Source organism: Pinus tabuliformis, chromosome X (assembly GCF_031772625.1).
Source record: "Pinus tabuliformis cultivar Carrire ecotype Pingquan chromosome X, CPIR1, whole genome shotgun sequence".
In the NCBI taxonomy this organism is placed as follows: domain Eukaryota; kingdom Viridiplantae; phylum Streptophyta; class Pinopsida; order Pinales; family Pinaceae; genus Pinus; species Pinus tabuliformis.
Window position 1 is genome coordinate 443,488,182 of NC_142308.1, and position 12,649 is coordinate 443,500,830.

At 35.2% G+C, this 12,649-nt stretch overlaps 1 protein-coding gene across 1 annotated transcript; it reads right to left on the reverse strand.

Moving 5' to 3' along the window:
- Positions 1-10,347: 10,347 nt before the first annotated feature.
- LOC149140481 (glutathione S-transferase F10-like) lies at positions 10,348-12,176 on the reverse strand. Its single transcript, XM_089446624.1, has 3 exons — positions 11,916-12,176; positions 11,288-11,336; positions 10,348-11,175 (listed from the first exon to the last, which is right to left on the reverse strand). Exons 1-3 carry the CDS (start codon positions 12,063-12,065, stop codon positions 10,730-10,732), a joined length of 645 nt encoding a protein of 214 aa, XP_089302750.1. The 5' UTR covers positions 12,066-12,176; the 3' UTR covers positions 10,348-10,729.
- Positions 12,177-12,649: the final 473 nt, after the last annotated feature.

The following is a 12,649-nucleotide window of genomic DNA, read 5'->3' on the forward strand; positions in this document are numbered from 1 at the left end:
TTTAGCTTCCCCTCCTTTTCTTTAGTAAGTTGTTCCTTCAAATTGACCAAGACATCCTCACTCCATCTGAATATTATCGGCTCTAGACACTCTATCCCATACTGCATGTATGATTTACTTGCTACATGTAGTGTTGAGATGCCAGCCAATCTTGCGATATGAATAGGATTGTTCTTAGAGTTAATTGGGTTACATAGTTTATGTTGATCTTTCCATCCCTAGTAGGAAGCGCTCGCGGTCTACAATAGGTAGAAATATAGTCTTTCACCATTTGACCACCATTTCTTCCACCTAGAAGAGAGATGGAGGCACCTCGCTTTGAAAATCTTGTCAGAATGTAAATATCCTCTACCTGTATCTCAAGAAGATTCTCCCCAAACATGAACGCATGTGCCTGTATGTCCCATGAGCAAACAAGGTACTTCAATAAATCCATTTTCTTCCTCATACCAGGAGGCTAGAAGAATTTTGATAACCCACAATTTTTGATTGTTTGGATGGTAGCAGGGCCATTTTTCAAATTCAAATGTTGTTCCTCATGTTCTCTTTCTCCCCAGATGAATGTCATTTTGTGGTAGTGGCTACCTGAAACATCAACAGGGAATCCATTAGGATCTTTCCCATGCAAAAAACTTGACAAAATTTGAGAAAAAAATGAAAGATAACTTAGAAAAATGTGCCCAATGCACCCCAATAGTGTTTGCCAGAGCATTGCACCTCTGCCTGTAGTGTTTCTCTACCTAGCTGTAATGCAGTTTTCGACACATCGGGGGTGCGTTGGTTCTAGGGAATTTTTTATGAACTCTGGCATCCTAAAAACCTTAAATTTTTTCCATGAAAACACAAAATTGGACCTTAGAAAGATAAAGAAAGGTTTCAATTCCTACCTGGAAGTGACGACACTTAAAATGGCTCCCCGGATCGGTCACAATTAGCTGCAGAAGATCGAGGGAAAAAGGGCTCCAAATACTCACTGTTGAAGGTAAAATGTGAAATGGTAAAAATGAGAAGTCATTTTGAATATTTATGGTCATTTTCTCATTATTTTATTCATTTTTAGTATTTTGACCTAGATATGCTTCATTTTTTCTATGAAACAAGTATGTTTAATCCTTCTTGTTGTGTTTTGAGTAGTCCGACAACTGTTAGCAAGTTTTCATTATGTTTAAATAGGTTAATTTAACCACATAGCATACTTTTATCTCTTTTTTCAGACCATTTAAACCTACGAAAAAGGAACCCCCCTGGAATCCTCTTTCAGCTCTTTTCATACTCCCAAAACATGAAAATATTGTTGATTACTTTTCTTTACGAACTCGTAAAAGTAAATGAAAAAACGTCTACTCAGTATAAGTTTAACCCTTTTCTGGACTAAGATAGACTAACAAAAAAAAGGCATACCTTAGTTGAACATGGCTAAGAGGGTCTCTTGGGTATTGTTTTCTACCTTTTCAACCTAAGGGACTACCTACGAAAAGGGACATTTGGAGTTTTCTTTTTCGCCTCTTTTCAAACTCTGTAAACATGAAAAAGATGTCGATTTTTACCTTCGTTGGACTCGTTAAAAAATCAAATAGTGATGGAATTGTCGAACATGACAAAGCCAAACCACTCCTTCTCAGGGTTTTTTAAAGATACTCGAAGGGATGAATCCAAAGGATGAACTTACAGATCAAGCATATGTTATCCTCCTCAAGCTTGTTAAAAAATAAAGAGGTACTGAACAATATGGTTAGGGAAATTGGGAAAACAAGGGATTCCATTTTGCTAATGGCAGTGAGTCACTCTTGAACATGAAAATATTCCACTTCATCTTTGTGGTTGTTGCGTTGGATAATCTTCTTATCTTTTGGTTATCATACCATTTTTTAGAGCCTCCATTTCGGTTTTGGGTCAATGTTGCCAACTCCATTTAGTGTCACTGGTGTGTTAAAGAGAATTCATTCTTGGCTACAATACTCTTAAGCTTTCATTTCATGTTTGCTTTCTTGATCCAGTTCCATGTCAGCATCATTCTGATCATTCTATCTCAATCATGATACCCATTCTTTGTCGTTGATGGGGGATACATCAAGGCCTTCCGACAATGGGTCACTTCTTGTCGACATCGACACATCATTCGAGAAGTTGACGTAGAAACACACCTTTGATACCTTGGTGCTTGCATACATCAATGAAAAGTTTCCTTGCTCTCGGTGATAGGTTTACATCAATGGCCTTCGACTGAAAGATTCTCTGTGGTGTTCGACATCAACTCATTCATTCACACCCTACGGATTGTACTATCACACCTTGAAAGCCATTAACATCATCGGTGGTTTCTATCATGTTTTTTAATGGCTTACATCATTGGACGGTAATTAGATGGCTTCTACCATGTTTGAATCCAACTCATTGGTTCACATGGTTAGACTCGTACATTGGTTGGTCATGTGAATGAGATAGAGATCCCAAATCTAGTTTCTGCCATCCGAGCTGCAATTTCAGGATTATACAAAGATCAAAATGTATTATGGTCATAGGTCCACTAGTTGCGTCTATTAACGTGTCTTTTAATCATTGTACATGCTATGTTAGCTTATGAGCTGAGTATGGGTATGACTCCCTCAATAAGCAAAAATTTCATGTTGTAAATATATTGTAACAGATGAAGCTCATCGGTTATCCTTGATCCCTACTTGTCACAAGGTAAATCACTTCAGTCATTAGTTATCATCTCTTACTTTGCCCTTTAGGGGGCATTTTGTTATAGGCCATTTCGTCACATACGATCATTGAGCCTCCTAATGGTGTCAATCAACATCCTATCCCCCCCTTTCACTATCTTGCATAAATCCCTAAGCATGTACCTTTCATTTCCTAAAATTCCAGCCCTAAACTACATCATCTAAGTTAGTTTGAGGACCAACACCCCATGTAAGCCTACTCGGGTGTGTTCACCAGCAGGTTGCTCCACTATGGCTTGCATTGGTCACCATCAACTTGCTCCCCTTTTCACTTGTGTTGGTTCTAGAAATATGGGAGAATGATCGGGATTCTGGAAGGTTACCCTTCTAGGAGTTTCCAAAAGTTGTTACAACTACTTACCTTGGATTTTACATTTAGATCCTATCCTTCCCTATATTGGATCTTTCACTGCTTATCCTTTGATCCTATCCCTCCATAAAAGGTGGATCTCTTACCCTAGATTGGTAATTGGATAAGAACTCCCAACTTACCTTACTTCTCTATATATTCCCAGCCTTCTATGTGGTTGGGGGTTGGATTTTGGAGAGTGATTATGCCCTTATGCTGCTATAGTGAGTGGTCATCATATCATGCATTTAGGGTGATTGGAGGTGCATATTGTGACAAGGAAATGACAAGTCAACAACTTGGAGGAGCTCTTCTACAAGAAAAATTGCTAGCTATGGTTGTAATCTCCTTAAATTTATATTAATGCAAAGAATTCATTGCTTTCCTATATGTGATGTTGTTATTTCACTTATATCAATACCATGATGATATATTGAATGAAGTACTTAGATGATACTACATAGATCTCGTAGTTTCTTGCCTTGTGTTATCTGACTGTACAAGTTATAATTTCGGCATTCAGAGCTGGAATTGGAGCTTCAAAGCTAAAGAAGGAGTGAAGTGTGCAAAGGATTCCAGGTAGGCCTCACTCTATCATCTATTTACTTTAAGGAAAAGCATTGTGTTCCTTGTCTCTCTGTTGTTATAGGTTAGCCACATACTTAGGGGAGATACTTTTTTCCACAATCAAAAATCCCATATAACAACCTAGTTAACACCATACCATATATTTTCCTTATAGTGAACCCCCTAACCAATTTATGGTTGACCTGAGGCATATATAGTGGATAAAAACAAAGCATGTGGTACCTATGTTGTAAAATTGGATGTGGTTTGAGGTGAAGTGAGTCTTTATAGGAATATTATAAATCATGAAGCAATGAGGCTTCAAAATCCAAAAGGACATGGTCAGGTTACCTCATCTAAGAGATGAGGAGTAATAGAGATCTAATACATATCCACAAAATGAGTAGATTGTGGACAAATACAAGATTAATGTGATGTTGAATGTCTCCCTCATTGGAAGGGAATGATGAGGTCTTTATAGGATTAGGTTGACCATCTCTTAAATTCATAAAGGACTTTAGCTTGGTCATAAAAAACTTTGACCAAGAGGAGATGAATACATTCACCTTTGAAGCTAGAAGGACTTGGCTAGGTCATAAAGGACTTTGACCAGAAAGGTGAATGGCCCAAGAGAATTATAGGGAAAATTATAAGATACATTCACCTTTGAATCTAGAAGGACTTGCCTACCAGAAGAACTTGGCTAGGTTGACTAGAGGTGAATGACCCAGGAAAATTATAGGATTAGATAGATCTTCTCCTTAGAAGCTAGAATGACTTTGCAAGGTCAACCAAAAGAGATAGATGTAGTTCACATTTGAATCTAGAAGGACTTGTCTATGCCATAAATAACTTTGACTAGAAAGGTGAATGGTTCAAAGGAAAATTCTCTCCTAAGAAGCTAGAAGAACTTGGATGCCATAAGGACTTGGCTGGGTCATGACCAAAGGAGATTGATATCTTTTCCAAATGAGCCATACATGATTTTGGCCAATAGCCTTGGATACTCATGTATAAATCAAGAGTTACATTGCCCACTCTATGATGGATTTATCTTATAGAAATGCATCGACATGACAAGCTCATGAAATTTTCTTAAGGAGAAATTTTAGCAAAGGGAAATATGTTGCAAAGAATACCTCCCTCGCTAAGAGAGAGATGTGACCCTTAGTCAAATTCTACCTTGTTTGACTAGTATAAATACACAGGAGACTCCTCCATTTGACCAATTTGGAAATCACATTCTCTCTTTTGTTTTAGACACATGCGAGAAAAAGAGAAGGAAATATGAAGTTTGGTCGAGTATAGAAGCTTCCATTTGACCAAGGTTGACTAGCCTCATTTGATTGAGTATGATCTGCTTCATTTGATTGAGATTCTGGCTACGTTTAATTGAGAATTTGACAAATTTTTACCATAGTAAAAAGGATGAATTCACCATAGGGATAGACTATTTAACCACATGTTTGATCGCAGGAAGTCAACTGTAGGTCCAAGTTGACCACAAGCATCAACCATAGGTCTGAATTTGACTACAGGGAACAAATTGACCAAGAAAAAAAGTTGACCAAAATTGACTATCTGAAAGCTTAAATAGTATTCACTAAGCTAGAATTTGACCAAGTTTGACGAGTGAATTGACTTTGATTTTGGCACATATTTCTAGAAAGTTTTTGGAATTATAAATATTGTTAAAGAACAAATTTCTCCTAGAAGAAAATTTGTTGGTTTTTTTCCCAAGGTAAATTTGTTGTTTCTATTGTGATTTCCTATCTCTTTAGGATCCTATTATTTTCATTGCATTATTGTTAATATTTTCTATGTGTAATTGCTTAATGATATATGTGACATAAGATAACTTGATTGGAAATCATTGGAAAATAATTAGGATATGTCTATATCAATTTTTATAGTGCATTATTGTAGAAAATTGAACCAAAATAGGTGTGAAAAGACTCACTTTGCTTTATTTATCTGCCTCATTCTTCCCCTCTTTCAGACTCTCCAGAACCCACCTAAGCAGATCTTGGTCTCTTGAACTAGGATGCTTCTCTAGTTACAACTCAGCTGGAAGCGAGCTTATGTGGAGTCTTAGATTCCTATTTCTTCTCCTCTTTTGGATCCAACTACACCTTCATATTCCTCTCTCAGATAGACTCCATTGAAGAAATACATAACAAAAAACCCTTCGGAGGGCCCCTTCTTAGGTGATTTGATTTTTACCATATTTTCTCCCCATTTCTTATTATCATTTAGATGGTTCCAAACCTACTAGTTTAGTTCCTTGTATCAATTTTGGGATAGTCTTTACTAATATGCTTAAACATCTAGCTGGCATCTCTTCATCTCTTCCCCTTCCCATCTTCTCCCTTGTTCCATACTCCTCATACCTTCCCTCTTCCTTTGTCCCATCTTCCCTCTCCCTCTGCTCCCTTGTACCCCAACTTCCATCACCGTATCCCTCCCTCTCTATTGCATTATAATTTTCGTTGTTTTAGGCATTCTACTTCATCCCTTGCAGATTCCTTTGACCTATCAATTTTAGATCTTGGTGGGGGCTTGGGGTTCTGGTAGAAACCTCCCATCCAAATTGTTCAAGAGGATGCAAATATTTTGTCTCCAAGGATCAGAGCCAAGCCTCTCTCAAAATTCAACTTGGCAAGCAATCTTCAATTCAAATGGTGCTTAGAGAATCATGCCCTCTCTTTGTTGTCAAATTAAGCTCCTTTCACTAAATTGCAAGGGTATTACCAACCCCTTAAGAAGACTAGAAATCAAAAGACTCATAGACCTACACTCTCCTTACAATTTTCTTCTTTAAGAGATGATGTGGGAAGGGGATAAAGCCATAAGCATCATTAAATATCTCCTTTTGGATTGGGATTTTTAGCAACATATGCAGTTGGAAGATCGAGAGGTATAATATCTAGTTGGAATGCCCATCATATGTGAGTGTTCTATATTTGGGCTATCAGTTCGGGTTTATTTTAGGACCTCCATGCTTTTGATTTTGACTTGTCTTTTTTTGTATTAATCTATATGGTCCTTATATTGAGAGCAAGGAAATTTGGACCTCCTTTACTTCTCTTCCTATTTTCAACTTTGGAAAGGTTCTTATAAGAGGGGATTTAAATTTCAAGTTGTGAAACTCTAGATTTTTGGGTACCTCTACCAAACTAGATCCTCTCTCATATTTCCTCCCAAACTTCTTCCATATTAGAAAAATAACATATATGGTTCAGTTGGAATCTCCAAACATTTGGACCATTTCATTATACTAGATTCCCTTCTTGACACCGACCTCAAGATCAAATAATGGACTTCGATGGGTGATGACTCAAATCATTCCCCCGTTTTTCTAGAATTGGATCCCTTTCTTGCTCGAAAAACCCTCCCTTCTAGATCTACTAAGATAAAATTGGTCACACTTCTCCTCAGATCTCTAAGAATCCCCAACCATAATGTCCTAACATAATCTCAAGAGATCAAGGGTATCATTATTGAATGGGAAAAGCAAAATAGGGAGGTAGACTCTAAAGCCCTCTCTGGCATCAAATTGAATATTTAATCCATTTTTTATTTGTAAACTTCCTCAGAGGTGCCTAAAAACTTGAAGGATAGAATTTTTGAACTTGAAAATTCTAGAAGGAACATCCTTTTAGATAGGGAGAAGGAACGGAAAATGAAAATTGTTCCCTTTGACCACAAGCAAGTGATGATAATACCAAATTATTTCATTGGGCGATTAATCATATAAAAGTTATCAACAAAATCTTGGGCATTAAAAACTTTGAGGGTTCCCTAGATACCTCCTTACTGGAAATTGTTGCAGAAGGTTGCTCATAATTCAAAACTATATTCCACCATCAAAACACAACCACCATTGAACAAATATTGGTTGTAGCAAGGATGTTCCCCAATTTTATTGACCAAGGAAACGATGCCCTAATGGCTAAGATCAGAAGACACGAACTTGAAAGAGTCCTACACAATTTTCATAAAGGAAAAAGCCATGGTTTAAATGGGTTTTCAATTGATTTTTACCTTAACTGCCTTGATTTTATTGGTGATAATCTGCTCTCAATCATTGAATACTCAAGGACCACTAGAAAAATATTTCCCCTTTCAACTCAAATTTTATTGTCCTCATCCCTAAAGTTGACTCTGTTAATTCCTTTGACTTATTCAGACCCATTTCACTCTGCAATTCCATCTACAAAAGCATGTCTAAGCTCATTTCACTCAGCCTAAACGAGGTCCTTTTTGCAAACATTTCCCTTGAACAATTTGGTTTTCTATTAGATGGAAAAATCCATGATGTTATTGGACTTATCCACGAAGGCCTCCATTCCATTCATATAAAGTGACAAAATTCCTTACTATTCAAAGTTGACCTCTCAAATGCCTTTGATAGGGTGAGTTGGTTATACCTCACGCTTTTGTTAATCCATCTAGGGTTTTGTCATTCTTTTGTCTCTTGAGTCATGAACTATATTATCACATCTTGCTTCACCCTCCCCATCAATTAGGTGACCTCCCCCTTCTTTAATGGTGAGAGAGGACCATGACATGGTCGTCCACTCTCCCCTCTCCTTTTTTTATTGGTGGTAGAAGGCTTAATTAGGCTCATTTTAGAAGTAGTTCAAAGGGGTAGGTTTAAGGGGATCATTATTACCTCCACTTCTCTTTCACACACCTTGTTTTTCTGGATGATGTCCTCATTTTTTCAGATGGTATCTACTCACACCTTCATGCTTTAAAGAAAATCATGGATTTGTTTTGTCATGCCATAAGAATGCAAATAAACACTAGGAATAAATCTATTATTGATGGGGATTTTCAGGAGAAGAGAAGAGCAATATCGAAACAATTTTCTCTTCCTCTGTTATGAGACAAGTCATGGCATAAATTTATTTTAAAGCTTTGCAACCATAAAAAGTCAGAGTAATCCTATTTATTGGAAAATTTAAGAAAAGAATTAGATTTGGGACCAACAGATAGTTGTCAAGAGAAAGGAGTATAAGGATGGTCGTGTCAAAACAAAAGACTTGGATTTTGAGATTTAGAAGCATTGAAAATCATTAATTCAACCAACTAGAAATTACTTTGCCTATTTTCTTATTTGGAGAGTCTAGTTATTCACCACTATATAATATATCTTAATATGCCCCATTGCATATTTCCTTTTTAGTATACCCCATTACGTATTTACTTTTTATAATTGACTTACATCCTTCACACATTTATTTAGTTCTTTCCATTTACCAAGTTTGCTTGAGATTATAAATATGAACCTTATCCTTTACTTCTCATCCCTTAATCATGAAAAAAACCTTCCTTGAAGATGTGGTGCTAGTTATCATGATTTGAATTAAAATTACAATCACTATTATTGTCTAAACACCTATTGATATCGACGATGATGGGAGATACACATTTAATAAATCTATATACACACTTTTTATAAATCTATGCACTAGATGGTAGCATCCTTTTTGTCTCCTTAATCCACTCTTCTTAACACAATAATTAAAGTAAGAATAATAACATTTCTTATATTTTAAACAAATACATTGTTGAAATTTTTATGATATTATATCATCAAATATATCTTTCTATCTATATTTTTATATTCATAAAATGTAATAATTAAAAAAAACTATAATAAAACAATTTATTATTCAAAAGTTAATTATAAGTTAATTTTTGTGTCAAGAGGTGTTCTGCAACTCAATATGGAAGAGATGTGTAGCTGTTAGATATAATGTATCACACATTAGATATGTCAAAGATACATTGAAAAATATATAGAGAGAAATAAAAATAACTAAATACAATTAAATGTCCACTAAAAGATGTTTGTAGAAGAGGTGTGATTCCTCTATGTTGGATTTATGCTTAAGATGGATATATACATGTTTATTATTTATGTTATAGATGAAAGATGATGATGAAGAATGTCCATTAAAAACAGAAATAGTTTAATGGAAATGACTTATAAGACATTAAGAATATAAGAGTTTACTCTGAATCTTTTAACATTTTATTTATGTTTTTAGAAAACATTAAAAGAATCATTCCAAACTAGTGAAAAAAATGAAAACTATTTTAAATATTAAATTTAATATGAATATAAGAAGGCTAATAATATGAAATATTTTAAAATTAAAATTTAATTTAAATATAAAATAGACAATTTAAACGAAATAAATGTTCAACATAAAATTTTCATCTTAAATTAATAAAACTTTTTTTTAATATATTTTGAGAACTAAACGATACTCATACCCATTTTCAATATAAAACTCATAAAAATATATTTTAATTTTAATTTTTTTATTAATCAAAGCAAAACAAAAATTATTTACATCTCGAAAGCTATTGAAACTCTTTTAAACCATATTTTATATAAATATATAATTTAATATTATTTTAATAAACTAAAAATAAATTTAAAAATTATATATTAAAAAAATATTAAAAACAAAATAAAATAACAATAATTTAGCATCATCCAAACCAGTAAGCAAATGTAAAAGTGAAAAGTTTTACCTTGGAAATCGAAATGAAGAGATAGTCCACTAAAAGTCATGAAAGCCTATCCTGATCATTTTTATATAGCAAACCCTGAGTTTTACATCTTGAATCGAAATGAAAGGAGAGTCCCCTGAGACTATCCCGATCCGGTGAACTTAAGTTGATTATAAATTTTGGAATATTCAAAAATTTGATGGACATAGACCTGGTCAAAAAAAATAACCGCATCCATATTCTTAAAATTTCCGAATATTCCAAAAACCTGCGCATCCATATTCTTAAAATTTCCGAATATTCCAAAAACCTGCAATCGACCTCTGGCCGATCATTACAATATGGCAAAACGTATCACATGAAAAGAGAATCCACTAAAAGTCATGATCAATGCGATATAGCAAAACATATCACATGCATGACTTTCATTCACTATGAAATGAAAATATGAAAGTCATAATAATATAGGATTTGCCTTACCCATCTAATATATTTATTTATTTAGCTAGCCCTGGTTTTCTGCCTGCTCCATACTGTCAACAGTCGATTCTCTTCATTATGAAGATTTTTCAGAGACTTTCTTCCAGGCAGGGCGACAGGAGATGTCTTCCCACCAGGCCTTCACATGTTTTCTCGACGATATCAGATCTCCCTTTCCGCAAGCTGTGACCAGGTAGTGGGTAGTCGGCAGATGTTGCAGGTCGGCCAAGCTGAAGAAATCACCCGCCAAGTACTTGCTCTTTGACAACCTCTCCTCGTAAATATCCAAAACTTTTACCAGCTTCTCCACATTCATTTCCACTACCGCTTCGTCTGTGGTGCCTCCCCTCATTGGGACGAACAGGATTTGAAACAATATGGCCGAAGCAGGGGAATTGTAAGACTGTCCTTCTACCTCACACCACTGCTCAACCAGGGCTTCTTCCGACAGACTGTTTCCAAACAGCTCAGTGCCCTGGCCCTTGTACTTTTTGGCCAAATATTTGACGATGGCTCTCGATTCTGTTACTCATCACCAACGAAATTCATCTGTTTATCAGATCTCCCTCTGGAAACGAAATATAAACGTGAAAGAAACCTATGCTTAGATTATGGGGGATGGGTAGAAATTTACCGAATAAGGTGAGATCCCCATCTTGGATAGTGGGCACAACACCAAACGGCTGCAGCACAACAAGAAAAAGGTGGAGGGAAAAGGTTGATTAAGAACAAAATATTAAACAAATTTTTTTTCTGTAAAAATTATATGATAAAATTTTTTGGCTGATGTTTTTCGAATCAACAAGTGTGGTTTATTATCAGTACCAATTTTGAATAAAATAATTTATTTTTTTTCAATCTAACTTTTAAAGTAGTTCTCAAATATATATAATTTAATTTTTTATTCAAAATTAGATCTGATCGTGATATATGAAAGGACTAAACTTCTAAGTTCAACCATAGTCCATTCAACCATAGTCTTACTCAAGATTAGATCATGACCCAATTTTTATATTTAACTATAATTTTACTCAAAATTAGATCGAACTAAACCTCCCCACTCAACCATCAACCATTACAACATCAAAAGGATTATATGTAGGATTATATGTTATTTGAAATCACTAAAGTCTTATTGAAATCACTAAAGTCTAAATAAAAATGAATAGATTTTTCTTACATTGAGAGCGAGATATTGGGGTTTCTTAAAGTCTTATTTGAAATCACTAAAGTCTAAATAAAAATGAATACATTTTTCTTACATTGAGAGCGAGATATTGGGGTTTCTTGTGAGCACCAGCAGCGAGGTCGACGACGAGGAGCTCGTAATCAACTTGCTTCTCCTCCAAACAGCAAAGAACCAAGCTGGTGGCTGTGGATAAGTGATGGCCGTGTACCTTGATCGTCGCCATGAAATAATATGATGCTCTCTGAAACAGCTGCTAAGGTATGCAAAATGGATTGATGGGCGGTTCACATAAGAGAAGCGATCTTTTAAATAATGTCGGAGGCGAGAACTGTTCAACTGCAGCAGAAGAGATGCCGAGCATGTGGGATTTGAATATATATATATATCCGTAGTGGGATGGCCCACAAGTCCATTCCAAGCATGTGGGATATATATATATATATATTCGTAGTGGGGATGACCCAGTCCATTCCATTAATCCTAAACGTAATCGATAGGTATGACTTTGTATTTTATTTCAAAATATATGCGTAGCGAGCACGTAATCAATTATTAATTCAGATACTACGGCATCTTTTATGCCACCCGTGACCCTATGTACCATAGAAAACTATGCTACCTCCAAAATTGGTGACTGGTGCAGTGACTACAATCGCTTCGTCCCCGATTAAAAGAATTTTGTCAGTCGCAGTTTCAGTCAGAGTTACCCAATTTGATTTCTGTTATGAAAAATTAAATGTGTAAAATTTAATACATGAAAAAATTCCAGAATGTACCTTTTATAAAAATTAGTATATTATTATTATA